General features: G+C 43.9%; 2 protein-coding genes across 3 annotated transcripts; one reads left to right on the forward strand and one right to left on the reverse strand.

Annotated features, from left to right (window-relative positions):
• Positions 1–1,385: 1,385 nt before the first annotated feature.
• LOC115632791 (larval cuticle protein 1) lies at positions 1,386–2,609 on the forward strand. Its single transcript, XM_030530042.1, has 2 exons — positions 1,386–2,084; positions 2,148–2,609. Exons 1-2 carry the CDS (start codon positions 1,956–1,958, stop codon positions 2,607–2,609), a joined length of 591 nt encoding a protein of 196 aa, XP_030385902.1. The 5' UTR covers positions 1,386–1,955.
• Positions 2,610–3,232: 623 nt separating this feature from the next.
• On the reverse strand, positions 3,233–17,627 carry LOC115632975 (ankyrin repeat and BTB/POZ domain-containing protein 2). 2 transcript variants are annotated; one of them, XM_030530286.1, is made up of 6 exons: positions 17,509–17,627; positions 7,350–7,564; positions 4,629–7,319; positions 3,924–4,287; positions 3,538–3,862; positions 3,233–3,469 (listed from the first exon to the last, which is right to left on the reverse strand). In XM_030530286.1, exons 1-6 carry the CDS (start codon positions 17,625–17,627, stop codon positions 3,233–3,235), a joined length of 3,951 nt encoding a protein of 1,316 aa, XP_030386146.1. The 2 variants fall into 2 exon arrangements, with proteins under 2 accessions (XP_030386146.1, XP_030386145.1); XM_030530285.1 differs by lacking the exon at positions 17,509–17,627 and adding an exon at positions 9,709–10,664.
• Between the last annotated feature and the right edge of the window lie 193 nt (positions 17,628–17,820).

Below are 17,820 nucleotides of genomic sequence, written 5' to 3' on the forward strand. Positions count from 1 at the left end.
CACTTGAAACAAACAAACAAACAAACATGTGTATATATATTTTTGCTTTATATACCATTTGTCGTGTACGAGTATACTTGTACATATATGTATGTATATTTTGACTGCATTTATACGAATATATATACAGCGACGATATACCCACTTACTGCTGATCTGTAACAGATATTTTAAATTTTACTCTGAAATGTTGAAATCGTTTTTTATTTTGCAATAAAAGTTTACGTATCATACCTCAAATGATGTATCGGATTAAATTTTAATGATGGGTGATTACTTTTAAAGCGATTACAAAACCATAACAATTTACTTTTAGCACAAGCGGCTTTTACAATATTTTGTAGGTTTTTGGAACTTAACAAATACGTACTCGTAGTATGTGTTTTATGCTTTGAACTAAAAGTGGTTTTAAAGTGAAATCGAAATAGAAATTGTCTGCAATGACTTACTTATTAATTATTTCATTGTTTAAATGTTTATAATACATATAGTATTATTATAAATATTAATTTGGCATTCCTGGCTATTCCTCTGTATATATACATACGAGTACATACATACCTACCGAAACTGAAGCATCTGCTTTGTGTTCGTAGATGAAAAGCCTATAAATTGATTTGTCTTCTATCGATATGCGCTCAAAATTTGAAGTGTCGGCCACAAGGTATAACGCAAATGTTCACAAACACATACAAACACATAAATACACATACATACAAGTGCAAACACATGCATCTGTATACTTGTATATAGCTTTATAATTACATATGTACATTTTGATGTTTGTGTAGCATTTCTAATGAAATGGAATTAAATGTTCAAAATTTATTGTTGCATAAACAAAAGGCAAGAAAAGAACTGATCTGGAGTGGAGCGCATGTGCCACCTTTAAGTATGTTTCGCCCCCCTCCCCCCGCCCCCTACCCCTCCACCTCCACCTCCCTCCTTTCGGGCACTGCCTAACATAGTTGGCAGTCAGGCAAAACATATTGCCTTCGCCCGTTGCAGTGCATTCCCTGCCCCTTTGGCTTTGTCTCCGCCTCTCTTCTCTCTCCTCTCTTATATACTATACATTTTTCCTATTTTTTTCAAAACTATGCATGTAGATCGAATATAGTCGATGTTCTAGCTGGAGAATTCAGTGCGCGGCCGGCACGGCCGGTGCCAAAAATAACAGCCAGAAACAACAACGGCAGCTCGTGGGGCTGGTGGGGCTGGTGGAGCTGAAGGCGCGGTAGGAGGCGGGCACGATGAAGGCGGATACGCAGCGTTTTGTTTATAGTTTTCATGTAAACAATTGCAAATGAAGAAAAATCTCGCCATGTTCCGTGCCTGGCTGTGGCGAGTTCGAGAAATATCGTTCCTTGAAAATCGTCTGAGTAGAAAATAATAATGTGAAAAGTAATCGAAGCGGTAACAATATGCAGGGGCATGGAACGTGCATTGAATTGCAGTCGGGTGGACCAAATCGATACATCCAATAAAATTCCAGTGCTTGCGCGATGCTTAACCTGAAATATGCGGCATTAAGTGCATCTGTGCATGGAAGCGGGAATACTTTTAACGGCCCACCAACCGCATCATACTTAATTCGAATATGTACGAGTATGTGCCGAGATGATGATCATCATCATGATGATGATACTTACTATATAATGGTCATGATGATGCTGAACCGCAGTTTACGTGGCGTTAAGCACTAAGTAAACAAACGCCTGGAGGAATGCAGTCCAAAATGTTTGCCAAATGAGTTGGCGAGGTGGTGAACTGGGCATAAATTAAACGAACAAATTGCAGGGCATCCAGAGGTGCATCCGTAATTTGCGCTTTTTAATTTATACCAAGAACTGGTTTCCATATATGTGTCAATTGTTAGAACCGGTAGGTATCCCGATCTGAATTTCGGCAACAAACTTCTGAGCATTGTCTTAATTGTCGGCGACTTATAAAAGACGATGACAGCGCTGACAAACTCAATTCGAGTTCAACCTCCTTGCCTTCAACAACGAGATCAGCTCAGCTTCGCTCATCTTCTCAAGCCAGCAATCGGAAATCTCAGATCAACAATCAACATGCTTAAGCTGGTAAGTATTGAAGACTTTTAGCGACATTCGACTGTAAATCTGACTAATGGGAACATTTCCCAGCTCTTACTATTCGCTCTGATCGCCTACACTCTGGCCGCACCCCCCAAAGTAATCATCGGCAGTGTGCAACATCAACATCAGCATCAGCAGCAGCATCAGCCGCAGGAACAACAGGTCGTACAATCGCCGGTGCTTATCCTAGAATCGGGTCATGAGAAGAACGAGGATGGCTCCTACAGCTTCCACTTCCGTGGTGAGGATGGCTCCTTCCGTGAGGAGAGCGCTGTGGTCCGCAACCAGGGCCAGAAGGATCAGCACTTGGAGGTGAACGGCTCGTATTCGTATTTCGATGCCAATGGCAAGGAGGTCGTTGTCCACTACAAGGCCGATGATCATGGCTTTGTGCCCGAAGGTGGCAATATTCCCGATGAGATTGCCGTGGCCGCCAAGCGCGTTAGCGAGCTGGGACCCGAGCAGCCGCCAATGACGCACAACACGCTCAAAACTGATAATGTTGCCTAAACAAGTTCAATAAAGAGTCGACCACACCAGCATCTATTATTCAAAGCAAACATGACAAGTCTTTTCATTTCCTTTTACTTCCTTTAATGAAGAAACAATTTCAACTAACTACAGGATACACTTGATCGTCCTCACTCTCATATAAGTTAAAAATTAACAGTGCGCTGAACAATTTGGGGAATAAAATACAAATACAAATACAAACTACATACAAAAGTAAATATAAATTGATTTGGGCGTCACATAGGCTAGGGGTATTGGCAGTTACTGGGTAGGTTATAATACATAGTTTATACGATACAAACGTTTAAGGTCGCTAAAGGTCTTAAGCAAAGCAATAAATATTCAGGGCGTTCACAAAGGCAGCCGACTATCAGATTAAATATAGCCTTCAACGATCATGATGAACGGATAATGAAGAGCAATTCTGAGCGCCAGAAGTCGGATGTTTCTTAAAGCAGTCTTAAATCAGACTCATATTTGAAAGTTAGCTTTAACTGAATGCACGTTTTCGAAGAACTTATCTGGAAATATGTTAGCAGATCTACTGAATTTAATATTTAGCATGCTGTACTGATAAGTGATTGTCGGTGAACCCCATCATTGTGTATATCGGTCTCTCGCTATTTCTTTGAGGGCGTGGTTGGCAGTGGCGTGCGAAAAGCGGCCACCAGGCCATTGGGCTTGCGGGTCTTCAGACGTTGTTGCAATGTCAGAAGCAAGCCAGCGAGCACATCATGGTTTGGTATCTTCTTGGCGAACAGTAAACGCTTTACAGAATCATCGTAAGTCAGCAGAGCGACCATGTTCTGCAGCAGAAAGCCCTGGCAGTACTCGAGCAGATTGTTTGCGTTGTAAACCTGAAAGTATAGGAGAGGAAGGTGTTAGGAAAGCTGCATTTATGACTTAGTACGGCTTATTCACAGACCTTAGCATGAATGTACATGGCGACAACATTGTCGATGTCAACCATTTCAGAGCAACGCGCCTCAGTGTAGCGGAGCAGCCCGTCTAGCTGGAAGAAACTGGCGGCAGCCATCAGTTCCAATACATTGCTGTTACACACATCCAGGGAGCTGCAGCCACCGCTATAGAGAAATTGCATGACCAGCTGGAAGATGTGGTAGCGTATGTCATTGATCTGCACAGTGGGCGTGTTCGCGTCGCTCAATTTTGAACTAAGCATGCTCTGGAAGCGTGGCGAGGCGGTTACCAAAACAATTTTGTGGCCATAAAACACCTTGCCTTCGACTCTGCAAAGGGAAATTAGATAATGTTAGTGTGCTTCTTATAAAGGTAAAAGTAATGACTCACCTGAAGGTGACATCACTCAGCTCTGGATTGTTGACAAATTTCGGATCGATGCGCGAACTGTGCACGGGTTGGAGCACAGGCTCCTTCAGCGGCATTAGTGTCTCCCAACCGAAGCAGGTGGCAAATATATCCGCCAAGAGCAGGGTGGTGCCTTCGTTCTTGTTGTATCGGAAAATGTTAAATAGCAGCGGCAGGCACTCGCTTACAAACTGAGCGCTATAGTCATCCGGGCAGACCTGCAGAAAGTCTTGCAACAACTGATCTATGACGACATCCAGGCGTAGTTCATGGGCGGCGGATAGCGCATGCATCCAACAGTGAAGTGTCCACGGAACACCCAATTTTCGCAGCTCTATTGTAATATCTGTGCAGGAAGAAAGAAAATTTAAGAGAGAGAATACGAGAATGGACCTTAAATAATGTTACTTATCAGCTATGAGGTACTAAGTTATTTGATTAAAATAAACATCAGCCTTAGAACTAAAAACCTTAAGCAGCGGTGGAAGGATGGGAGTATGAGTATGGGAATAATATATCAATTACAGAGATTGTCAATAGCTCGCTTTATATAAATAATAGTTATCGAATACTCGTACATTACAATCTGAGCATTTATTGATATGAATATGCGATTTTCGAAACCAATTTATTTAATCTTTCTGACTTCTTGCCAAGTATATAATATGTCTTTAGGAATTTACTTACCCAGATGATTGTTTTCGGCACTATGGTACATGGCTTCTTGTAGTCGCTTGATCTGTGTCTTGTTTAGCAAGGGCAGCAGATCTGTCGGTGCAGCTGTTCGGTCCGAAGCGCCAGGTGGCACACCTGGTCCTCTGACTGTTACATCGCCCTCCGCCAACATCTCCTCTAGCGACAAAACATCACGATCCCGAGTGCTGGGTGCTATCGGGTGCGTGAGCAGCTTGCGGAGGCACGAACGATGGCCATGGGCAGCGGCCACAGATATGGCACAGAAGCAGCCCTTCTGCGCGGATCCCACGCACATGGAGTCCTTCTGTTGTGTGGATAGGAAAGCATTGGCGCCGTGGGCCAACAGTAGCGCTACAATTTCCAAATTTCCCGTACCACATGCAACCTGTAAAGGTGTCAGCGTACATTTTTCTTCGCTAGCTCTGGCGCCGCCCTCGGCTTTGCCGCCGCGCTCAAGAAGAATGCGCAGGGCCACATAGTTGGCGCGACTGGCGGCAAAGGTGACTGCAGTCCAGTGTTGCGTATCTGCCTGTACTGCGGGATGGCCCGCTGTTCCTGCTGGTGGCACCTCCACATTGGGATCGCACCCAGCATCGAGAAGTGCTTGAATGGCCACCTCGTCATTCCTTATGCTGGCAATCATTAGAGCGGTCATGCCCGCATGATTCTGTGTATCGTAGCGTGTTGTTGGAGGTAACAGCTGTGCCGCCTGAGCCAGAAGCTCCGCACGTCCTGTCAAGAGTAACTTAAAAGCCACACCGATAGTTGCTCTGCGTCCCAGCTCTGAGGTGTCCTCACATATATTCGTGACAGCCGGCGGAGATGTGGTACCCGACACGGAGCCTGCGGTACCACTGTTGAAGTGCGTCTTTTTGGTGGGCAGCTCCTCATCATGGGCCACCGGTCGAATGGGGCAGTCCACGCCGGGCAACAGTAATCGCGCCGCCTGCATGATATCATCCTTGTCAATCATCACTGCACTACGATACTCGGCATGAGCAGACGCCACACGCAACCACTCCACAAGCGGTGGTAGCACCACGTAGGCACGCTCGTAGCACAATTCTTGGACGTTCTGAGTCGCGGCGCCTGCACTGCCCCCATTAGCCACCGTCTGACCCTGGCCTCCCGTCGTTTGAGCTGTCAACTCCGTGTGCTCCAACTGAGAGCAGCGCATGAAGTAGAAGAGAGCGGTCAATGCGGCGCCAGATAAGCAAGCATGCTGAAACTTTTGATGTTGGGTGCGCAAAGCTTTCTCCTTCAGCTCACTAATGCTGCCCACACAGGTAGCCAGGGAGGATTGGCTAGCCCAGCGCGGCATGGTCAAGGCACCCGAGGCTATGCGTCCGGCATTGAGATGGGCGAAGGGCTGTAGCAGACCCCACATATCGCCCGAACTGGCAATGCTCTGGTCCAGAGCTGCCGCTGTCAGTGGCTGCTGTACCGTGCAGTTGCTGCTGCACTGCAGCATGATTTCCTCCAGCAGATTCTCGATCCCAGCACACAAATAGACGGCCGCATACTCGTGTATGAACTTGCCCAGACGGGCATCCGTCATCCAACGATAAAAACGACCCACGGACAATTGTAGACCGGCACGCGCCGACTTGCTCTGTTTCAGAGCACTCTCGCCAGGCACAGCAAACATGGCGGCAGCACGCAAGCACGCCTTCGTGCAGGAGTCCGCCAGTGAGGAGCAGAGTACTACCTTGAAGGCTGCTGCCACCTCTTGCTTCGAGCAGAGACCCAATCCTGCTGAGAATCGTTGTATCTCGCGAGCAATCCTTACCAGCGCGCGCTGTAGGAGATAGCCGAGACGTGGGGTGACGTCGGCGGCCATGTGTTCTGCTTGCTCCTTACAACGCCCGTTGCGCATGACGCGCATAATGCAGTTTTGGCTCCAGGGTGGATGTTGCAGCTCCACTAGTCGATTATGGGAGTCTACCCAAACGAATTCATCGGCACTGGTTACATTTGTGTTCACTGTTTCTAGCGAGGAGTAGCGACCCAGTCGACGGGCCGGTTCCGAGCTTTCAGATCCAGCACTCAGACTGCTATAGGTACTGGTGCTGGTCTGGGATCGCATAGTCAGTTGCTGTATAGCCAGTTTGATGTCCTCCAGGCCACTACCACTCCAGGGTGCCTTAGCGGGTATGCCACGATGACGTGGTCGTGCATGCTGCTGACTGGAGCGGGAACGTGTGCTTCGGTTCGTGACGCCAGCGGCCAAACGGTCCTCTGGCAACGGTCCCAGGGTCATACCGCCCGCTGGTGAGGAGCTGCCATGACCACCGGTGTCAGACATGCTGGCATGGCCTGAGGAGCGGTTCTCATCGGAGGAGCTGTGACATTCCTGGACCCGCTGCAGCGCTCGAAACTCATGATGATGTGTGCGTGGCGAAGGATCACCAGTTCCGCCACTTCCTACACCACTTGAGCTCTGCGTTGGTGTGCCGCTGTGTCCGTTAGGGGGTGCCTTTGTGGGTATGCCTAAAGTGGGCCGATTGGGTGAGGGCTGGAGACTACCACTCAGCATGGGCGGCTGTGATTTCACTGGCGTGCTTTGTACAGTCAAACGTGCTGGTCCCGCAACGGCTCGTTGAGGCATTGCCGCCTTGGTAAGATGTGGCAATGGACTTGTAACTGTCGGCACTGCACACGCACCCATTTTATGGAAAACTCCTGCAACAGTTGAGGGTCCACCGCTACCACCCTTGTTCGGCTGATGCGCCAATTCTTTAAACACACGCGGCGCTGGTGTCGCCACGGCCAGTCCAAGTCCAACCTGAGACTGCATTGGCAGTGGACCGTTGTTTAGACTTCCAACCGGTTGCAGTTGCTGTGTCTGTGGCGGCGGAGGTGGCAGTCCTGTGATTTGCGTTGGAGGTTGCTGGGCCACAAAATTCGGAGGCATATTCGCCGTTGGCCTAGAAAGTAAGCAAAATAAAATGGAATAAATGATTATATAACCAAAAAAGCCTTAACTCTCGGTTCATATTAATTATACAATTTATGTTTAAGTTTATTAGAATTAACAACTTACTATAATAAGACATATGAGCGACAGAACCTTTTTAGTATATAAGGGCACAATTAAGGCTTACAAGTAGTTAAATGCGTATAATAAAAACGTTTGTTCAAAAATCTTAATTACTCCTCCTTTATTAGTGTTATTAGCCACGTAACTAGACCCTAATTTCTCTACTGCAATTGAGATATTAGTAATTTAAAAACCAGTGCGCTTACAACAACAGCTCGCTACTTAAAGGCATTTCAGGTATTTAAGCTGGACAGCTTTCGGAGGAAAAAAATTATTGTGTAATTAGTTCCGTTTATGTTCTAGCCAAAGCAAAGAAATTTGGGGACTTAAATATATAATTTGGGGATAATATTTTGCATTGTAGAAGAGAGATGAAATTGCTATTTTAAAACGTAATATTCATAAATAGCAGCACAGACCTAAATAATTAAGTATTAAATACACACACTAGTAACTACATACTTGCGTTAATTCTAGAATATATTAGAAGTGCTCTCAAGCATAGTCAAATTATCTGTTTAGAGTCCGACTCCAACATTCTGGTTGCTAAGCTTCTAGACTAATGTCGACTATTGTCGATTCAATCTTCTGGATCTGTCCAGATCTGTCCAATCATCTGTTTACCAAACACTTCTAAAGAACATTCTCTCTCCTCTTACAATTAATTGTGATAAACGGTCCATCCTTAAAATGGACCTTTATGGTTAAACGAAATTTAATGTAATGCGGAGTATTTCAAATCCAATAAATTCCAAAATTCCAAGCGCAATAAAAATGTCAATATTTTGTTGTAATTATACTTCTTTACGTATTGGGCTCTGCTTCGCACAAAGTTTCGATTTTATGGATGTGGCAAGCATTTTTGGCATTTTGTTGCTTAGTTCTTCTTTCATAATGTCGTTAATACGCTTTATATTTATCATAAATCCTTATACTAAACTACAAATGTATCGCCTGCTTTACATGTCCAAGCGTCTAAGCTCTTGAGTCATAAATTATGCAACTAATTAAAATTCAGCAGATTTCACAAAGAATTCAAGGTAGCCTGGTGCGCAGACGCTGGCTGGCTGTCTAAGTCAAAACAAACAAAGCGTCCCTAACGGTCGGGGCTTGCGACATCTGTCATATTACCGCTAATCTTTCGCAGCGTGTCGACAAATCTGCTCAAGATAGTTGGGCAGTACGAGTATGGCAGTTAATTAAAGACCCCTATCCAGCTGGTTGTCGTGCAAAACTTTGTCAACCTGTTGGAAAGTCGGCTGCTGCTCCACTCGCAGTTCTCACAATGGGCTTGGCGGCTTTAACAGTCAGTTATGAGCGCTCATTTGCATGTTGAGCTGCCAAGAAGAAGATTCCCGGCCAGCTTTAAGTCTTTGCTTTTGATTTAATTACGAGCGCGTTAATATTTTTTACCTCCTGCCCATTCTTTGTGTAACACAAAACGTTTGTGTTTATGGTTTTTTATTTACTATGATCGACCCACTTACAGACTGATGCAGAATTAAATCTTTAGAAGTTGTAACAATAAAACATTTTTGCCAGCCTTAAGCTATGGATCTAAGCTCTTTGGTTTTCGTACACTGACCCTTTGACACAGCAGCCGAGTCATCTGCTTGACCTCAATATATGTATGTGTTTGCTAACTTGTCTTTGAATCCCTGGATCCCACACTTTCTGCCGCCATTGCAGAAGGTGGCGAAGAAGTTAAAAAAAGTGCTGATTGTATCAAGTGGCTTCGATAGGCACAGTTACTCACAAAATATGTCTGGCAATTATCGCCATCTGATTAATGAATGGGGGGTTTAAATTGAATTGAATTCCCGTGAAATAACACCAAAAGCTATTATTACAAAATCAGAATCAGAAGAATTGATCTTAGGAACTATTTGCATCAATTACAAATGGAAAAGTGCCCTCAACGCTTTGCTGGGCTGAGGCAGTTCATAGACTCATAGTTCTGTCTGGCTATATTTTCTTTAAGCTTCCCGCCACTTTCACAGTGGGAATGGTATTGGGAGCTGGTTTCATTACCGTTTCGCTGCTCGTCGCCACTCCTGCACATAACTCCAATCGCACGAATCACACTGGCTGGCCGTCTCTGCATCGTGGCCAGGGTCGCTGTCATCGTCTTCATCTTCATCGTCATCATCTATGCCGTTGCCGTTGCTGTTGCTGTTGCTGTTGGCGTCGGATTTCAGCTCAAGCGGTGGCCGACCCACGACGGCAAGCGTTGGCTTTGCCACCGTTTCCACCAGAGCACTAGCGCGTCGGTAATTGCCTTCAATTTTGATATTAATTACGCCATTCTGCACGCTCTCAATGTAGGGCGGCAGTTCATCATCAGCGGCGTTGGCTTCATCGCTCTGCGGCGACTTCGTCGACTGCGGCTGCTGCTGCTTTGGTTCCTCCTCCTTGATCGTCTCTTTGTCTTTGTTGTTGTCACTGCGCCGTAGTTTCTGGGACATCTCTTGCAGCAGCTGCGAGTGGAGCTTGGCCGCATCTTTCTGGGGTGGCGAAGATTGTGGAGCGCGGGCCATGGAGTCACCGAAATAAATCACCACCTTGTGATTGGGCTTGCTGTTGGCTGCCACTTCCTTTCGCTGGGCCTTCGTTTTGCACGTTGCCGGCGTCAGGTCGGGCAGCTCTTCGATGGGCGTGGGTGAGGGTGTTTGGTTGCCGCGTTGAAAAAGCTGTGCAGTTGGCGTCGATGCTGCCGATTGTTGGAACATTTCGCTATTTCTCAGCGACTGTGGCTGAAATGATTTCAACGAGCTGATGCCGCTGCCCGCACCGCCCCCGCTGCTGCTGCCGCCTCCACGTCTGCGCAGTATGAAATTCTCATTTAGCATGCGTCCCAGCAGGGAGCTGGAACTGGAGCTGGGCGGAGCGGGGGCGCTGCGTTTGGGCGGCAGCTTAGCTGGCTTGGCGAGCTTGTAGGCGCGCAGTTCGCGGCAAAGGCTGCAAATGCAATCCTTGCTGCAGTACATCACAAAGATTTCAAAAAAAAAAACAAAGGGTGTGGATGGAGGGAGGTCGGGGTCACTATTTTCACTCGAACATTTGCACAGCACTTTTCATAGATTTGGCAGATTTTGTAAACTTTCCAGCAATTGTTGGAGTTGTTGGTGCTATAAATTTTAAATTTGATTTTAGTTGTTGCGCATAATTTTACACAAATAAAAGTAATCACAATAATTATTCAAATTATATATTTATTTTTGTTTTGTTTTGTTGATGTTGTTTTTTTTTTTTTTTTTGGCTTGCTATTGCAAAGCGTCTCCGTGCGCAGCGGTGCGTGGCCAAATGCTTGCTAACATTTGCCCAGAGTAGTGGTATACATAGCTGTTGTTGTGATATTTGTTACCGATTTGACCGCGTCTGAAGCGCGCGCGCTCGCATTCAAAGCCCGACTGAAGCTTGGCCTAGGCAATTGAAGTTGGCCAAGCTGGCGGTTCGGCTACAGCGCTGACGTCGCAGCTGGCTTCGCCGCCCAGTCATTGTCTACGCGCTGACTCTGTCTGGTTTTCCTCATTTTCACAATGTTTGTTGCTAGTGTTGCTGCTGCTGCTGCTGTTGAGCCCAGGCCCAGGCCCATACTCATGCCCATGCCACCTTGCAGGTCTTTGGCTTCGGGCCTGGGTAAATCTTTTCTATTTCAGCCGCATCGTGAGTTGTTGTTGCCGTTGTTGCTTTTTTTTCTCAGCTGCATTCAAACAATGGCACAACTGTAACAGCAGATTTTGACTTGAAGGCAGTGTGAATTTAATTATGTATAACAGATAGGGAGTCATACTGAGACGTGCAGGAGGGTCGGATGATGATGATGTTGCTGTTGTTGTTGCTGCCACCGCTGCTGTGGCAGTGGCTAAGGTTATACAATCTTGACACTTATCAGATCGTTTTGTCAGCTTCCTTCCGCGCCCAAGCCTAAACCCAAGCACAAGCACAAGACGAAAACCAAGACCAAGCCACAGCCACTGCCTGGCCCAGGCCTAGAGTGTAGAGACCTTTGTTCTAAATGTCATCGTAACCGTCGTCGTCATCGTCATCGCTGTTGTTAACACGCATGCGCAGACACGCGCGCGCACTTGAGTTCATCGTCATCGTTGAGATCGAGCAGATACGTTTCGTGTGAGGCTCTAATAAATTGTGCAGCGTTACCTGCTTCCTATGATTGATAGCGGTACTTAAGGTGTATAAGCCTAACGGTTTCATTTGTTTCTGACCACTAGAATCTTGTCGCAGACAAATGACCCACAGTTGGGCCACATCCTAACCGCAGACCACAAGCCACTGCCCAATTAGAAAGTGGCCCAAAAGCAGTCCAAGCGGCTATTTGATGAAATGTCAGTTCATTAATCGAACTACCCCTCCAGTAAAACGCCCACTTAATGCGGAAAACCCAAAACGCGACAGTCTAACTGAATGACTGACTGACTGACTGACTGCCTCACTCGCTCTCTGATTATACAACCACTTTCTTTGTTGCCTTCTTTTGGATTTCTAAGTTAATTATCTCAACAGCTACAAAAAAATTATGCCCAAACAATTTTCGCATTAAAAAGTTTACTTACAACTCGTATACGGAAAAGTAATGACGAGCTATAAATATGCTTACACCCATTACACACACTTGAGGCAGAGCGAGCGATTCAGGCACGACAAAAAGCAAAAGTTGTGAAGGAGTTTAATGTAATATTTGCGTGTTCATGCTACCAAGACTTTACTCAGATACTTACATGGGTGCTTCTTTGTGTGTGTGTGTGTGTGTGTGTGTGTGTGTGTGTGTGTGCAGCAAGTGGAAAAACTGGCCAAAGCCAGCAGCATTCACAGCATTTACAGGCAATCGCACAAAAACCTAAAAGCCTAATAGTTTTGCCGGCCCTTTGACGTCTGCAGTCCCACCCCTGACTGTCTACCTATATACTCGTACTAGCACTTTTTATGAATCTGCATCCAGCTCCTATGAACGAATGAATGAATGGACGATTGTGGCCATCTGTTAATATACATATATGTATGTACTAAATATTTTCATGTAAACGTGTATAAGTATGTCACTAAGGCTGGCCCACTAATGAAGCACAAACGCTGTCAGCAAAATGGCCAAAGCTCATGCAACTTTCGTTTTCCGCAGTTAGGCAAAAGGCCCGCAGATTGTTGCCGGTCATTAGAACTAGTCTTGGAGTGAGTCTTTGGCCAGTCTTCTGGCATTTACGAGTAAACCTAATTGAAGGGGATCTTAATTCCAAGAGAAATCGGTTAAGTATCCAACTGGCTCGCAGATGGATATGGCTAGATCCCATTCTCTAAACCTTAACAATATTAAAAGCATAGAAGAATATTAATTACTTTAAATACTCTGCGTATTTTATTCCATAAAACTGGAGAGGTAGTCTGTCTTCGACGACTCCTACTAGTTTGACCAGCTACTGTATTGTGGGTTATATTTATGTGAGCTGCTGTTAAGTGGATCTCTTCTTGATCAGATATGGCTACGTTTGGTTGACAACAATCTGTTGTGTTGTTCTAATTCTAAAGAAAAACCCTATATCTCGGAATATATTCTAAATTATTAGAAGTATTAAGTCTCTTTATTAATTTATCAATAAAGGAGAATGCAGGCTCTGGTGGGTAAGACGATTTTAGTCCAATCATAGTCTGTAGTAGAAGGAAGTACTTTTCGCCAAGAGCTAATAACCCAGACGCAAACAAGAGAAGTATATCAACTCTTGAAGAATCTATTTGAGTACAAAAGACTATCAAAGATTGCAGAGCGTTTTCTGCTCTAACGGGCGGCTCACACACTTCTAATAATAACAAAAATATTCCTTGGCTTTTAATAGGAACCCATCAAAATAAACAAACTGTAGCCTTAAAGATAATATTTTCCAGAATAAAAAACATCCAGATATCAATATTAGTACTTATTAGTTGAGTAGAATTATAATTTATTAAAATAACATCAAAGTTTCGCGTAAGTCTTAATATACACACGAAAAGTGATTGCAATTATCGATTTCATGTCTCTAAAAAATAAAGCCGATTTTCCTTAATATACTATTTATTTTAAGCATCAGCTTGATGCAAAAATGCTCTCTAATTACAACGCAATGAAATACAGATAAATGTAGAAAGTAAATTATTCCAATTTAATAAAATGATTTTCAGTTCAGTTAACAATATTATCGCTCTACAATCCAAGCTGCAATGGCATGAATCTACATGAATTCGAACGATTTATGAATTTGGCAAGGCTAGCTGAAGCTAACGCGCAGCTTAAACCAATAATTCAAATCAACAGTATTTACATACATTCAAATGTCCGTCTGTCTGTCTGTATGTACGAGTTGCTGGCTGCAGGCTATAGTGCCTTATGAAACTGAAATTTTGAAGTCGCCACATAAAAATAACCAATTCATGTCGCGCAATAGCACTTCAGATACAGATACAGATAGCGCTGAAGAGATGGAGATGGTGATGGAGATGGAGATACGCATGCGCAGATTACTTACGACGACGCATCATCAAGATTTCCGCATTCACGCGCCTGAAGTTCGAATTGTGAGTTGTGCGAGCCGTGTGAGTTGTTTGGTGGTAGTGATGGGACTATTGTGGCTTCCGTTTGGCTTGCTTGACGAGCGTCAAAGCCAAGTTAATAGCACCCGCAGCGAACGACTAATTAAAGTCGGCAATTTGATGCCTGTCGGTCTCCATCGTCTAAGTGCCTCTGATAACATCAGACTGGCGGCATGTGCCGTCGCATGGACAACAGCTGACACTTGGCAGGCGGCTTAGTCTCAGTCTCAGTCTCAGCTTCAGATCACACTCTGTCTTCCACTCCCACACTTTCGCGCCTGATTGCCAAGATTGCGGGGCAAATGAAATTAAAGAAATGGTTGGCGTGATTTAAGCAGTGCCGCCAATGCTGAGGGCTCTCGACGCTTTTCACCGTACATATTTTGACAAGCGCTAAAAGTATCTCACAGATATACGAGTACAAAGATAGATACACAGTCAAAGTCACAGCTGTAGAAGCGTGTGCGCTTCGTCTTTTACGAGTACGGGTACTCGTATATGTAGAAAGAAAGCCACAGCGTGACCGCGCGCTGTTTATAAAATTGTAACTACATTTTCACTTGCCATACGCTGCACTATGCCTGCCATCTGCCCCGTGCTTATAGGCAGCCCCCTTACCCCCTCCCCTTTACGTGTTTCTTTTTAGAGCTGCGTTAAAAATTACTGCCATCGTCGTCGGGCATGGAAGATGCTACAGAAAATGTAACGCTGGCGGGTTTGTTGAACTCAACCTAGCTGCGACGAACACTTGCACTTGCCATTGTCATTTGGATGTCGTTGCTACAAATTATGGGTAAGACCCACCCCGCCCCCTGCACACCGCTGCCCAATCCCTTCTCCATCATCATCATCATCATCACCATCACCATCATCATTTACGAACAGCGTCAACAATTGTAGCAAATTTTTGTACATTATTTTCCTATATGAAGTTTTCGGTCGCTACCTTCGTTGTATGCATTTAATATTATTATTGTTGCTGTCGCTGTTGCTATTGTTGTTGGTTGCTCTGTTGCTGCTGGGCCGTATTCGCAGCTAATTATTCACATTTTGCCATTTTCACTTTCATTTGTGTGAATTTCTACAGTCATGTACACACATTGTTATATATATGTACTTACATACATACAAATACTATATAATACTTGTCTAAGCTGCTGTTATTTTTCAACTTATTTCGCTCAAACATATTTATTCGCAACTCTAATTATTTGTGGGCTTTGCCTTTCCATCAGCCCAGGCCCTGATACGTGGATTTTTTTCAAATGCCAATTACTGGCAATCTTCATATTTCACAGCCCATGTGTTGCAATTAATCTCTCCATATCTCATTAATTGCCGCCCTCCAATCTAATCTACGGCCAAGCCCTCGCTCTTCAATTCTGTTCAATCCTAAATACCATTGTAATTGAATCGAATCTTTGGGCAGATGTGCTGAGCTTTTCATTTGCAAATTTGAATATGTGCCTCATATCTTTATAGTCGGCCATAAACCAAGTTTTGGCACACATCCGCTGCTCTTAGCCGACATTTGACATTATTTTGTTCAAATTAACCTTGACCGGCATCACAATGTGAAAAGACATACTTACTCGCATTTTTTTTTTTTTGCCAGTTTCTAGTTCAGCAACAGCAATAACAAACAAGTAATATTTCCTAAACCTGTCTAGCGTCTAACATTTTTTTACACGCTTCCGAAAGAAGAAGTTGGTCGCTCAGAACAAAACAAAACAAAACTTAACTGTCGGCCGGCGTCAGAGCTTGGACCTTTCACGCTTTTGTGCACAATTATGCACGCAAGTGTTAAGTCTGTCTAAGAACGAGTGCCGACGCACCTGCCTAGGAGTGCCCAAAAATAGAACCCATTGTTTGGCTCGGTACCGCCAATAAAAGCCCGACAGAAGAGCAAAAACTAACAGTACTTGGATGTGGTCAGAACTGCAAAAGAAATTGAAATTAATGGGAATGCTGGCGCCCTCTAGCGTAATATTGTGTTAATGGTTGAGAAATGTTGCTGCATACTTTCAGGCTTTTGCATTTTGCCACATCTTTCAAGTATGCTGCAGAGGCTAAAAGAAACGAACTTTTTACAAAATAACAAAAACAAATAAAAAGCTGTGCTTCGTCATTTAAGATGCCTTTTTAAGGTGGAACGATAGTGGGCGGCCCCTTAAGAACCTTAAGAACCCACAATGCAATCCTAAACAGTTGCGAAGATAGGGAATAAATAGAAAGTACCAACACCTTCAATATTACTAGCCTGCACTCCTTTGAAAATGATCTCAGTATCTGAGCAAACCCCTTGGTTTTCGGGCAAAACCTGCCACTGAGAAACTTGGCCATTTTGATTGATTTTAAGGTGGTTCAAAAAAGATACAAGGCATCATAATAGGGCAGTAAGTACTTCGTACTATAATTGTCCGAAAAATTCTTTAGTTAGTTACTTAGCTTTAAATGATAGCGATCTGGGATTAATTTATAACATTTGTTTCACATACGAGTAGTTGATTAAATAGCTATCTGTTCTTAGTGGGAAATATGGCGAACATAGATATCTCGTAGTTATTGGTATATTTTTTAACTCTTTTCGACGACAACCGTTTTCAGACTTATCACCATCCCAAACTTATTTACTAAGACTTATTTAATTCGTGACTTATTTAATAAATAATTGAAATCGGGCATTGAAAATTAAAGTGGAATAAAATTAGCACAGAAAAAACGTTTTATCACAATAATATTGGGATTTTGCATTCAAAGTGCCTAAGACTCTTCAAAAATTAAATATAAGCGTTTTACTTTTTCAAGCACTCCCAATTTGTAATTAAATTATTATTGCGTAGAAATTGCCAATTTAAAGGCCTTCACCCAGTTATAAATAATTTCGCTGATTCTTTTTGTGCTTTAGGGTGTTAGTAATGATGCCTTTCAATTAATCCAAACGAGCCACTAAATTGTTGTCAAAATCAATTAGTTTGGTTGCGACATAATTAAATAATCATTAATAATTTGTTCATCTGCTTAAGGTTACATTGTGAAATCATTATAATTGAGGATAAACGCTAACTTCTCTGTGTAAATTTCATATTAAATTAATGAAGGTTGTCATAGCAACATATTTGCTTTGAAAACTCATTATCGACAATCGTATCCATTCAGTCAATATACATATTAGAAGAAAAGGCTTTATTCCGATCAACTCCCTGATATTTAACGTTTAACCCTAACTACACACTTGATATTTAAACTTACCTTCGCGGTTTTGGTCGCACAATCTCGTGACTGGCATCTGTTATACACAGCGGACTGAGCGCGCCGGCCAAATGTGCCACGCCCACGCGATCTGTATCCCAATTATGGCGAGCGGGCATGATTGGCACTCTATGAGTGAAGTCGGGGATATGGAAATGGTGCGTGAGAATCGCCTACTCTGGTAGCCGTTGCATGTTGCTGTCGAAGGAAGCAAAACAAATATGATTAGTGAGCGCATAAAACATAAAATGAAGTGCAGCAGACAAGAAACAAGAAGCGAGCCCAAGATTTCCTCAATAAAGTGTCAAAATA

The sequence above is a fragment of the Scaptodrosophila lebanonensis genome, unplaced genomic scaffold (assembly GCF_003285725.1).
Source record: "Scaptodrosophila lebanonensis strain 11010-0011.00,11010-0021.00 unplaced genomic scaffold, SlebRS2 tig00001415-arrow-pilon, whole genome shotgun sequence".
Classification (NCBI taxonomy): domain Eukaryota; kingdom Metazoa; phylum Arthropoda; class Insecta; order Diptera; family Drosophilidae; genus Scaptodrosophila; species Scaptodrosophila lebanonensis.

Excerpts from the sequence above, each read along its gene's own strand:
- LOC115632975 (XM_030530285.1), bottom strand. The coding sequence starts at position 10,664 with ATGTACTGCAGCAAGGATTGCATTTGCAGCCTTTGCCGCGAACTGCGC. Across the intron at positions 4,288-4,628 it reads TGCCGAAAACAATCATCTGG|ATATTACAATAGAGCTGCGA; the intron begins GTAAGTAAATTC and ends CTTCCTGCACAG. Across the intron at positions 3,470-3,537 it reads CCATGTACATTCATGCTAAG|GTTTACAACGCAAACAATCT; the intron begins GTCTGTGAATAA and ends CTATACTTTCAG.
- LOC115632791 (XM_030530042.1), top strand. The coding sequence starts at position 1,956 with ATGACAGCGCTGACAAACTCAATTCGAGTTCAACCTCCTTGCCTTCAA. Across the intron at positions 2,085-2,147 it reads CAATCAACATGCTTAAGCTG|CTCTTACTATTCGCTCTGAT; the intron begins GTAAGTATTGAA and ends AACATTTCCCAG.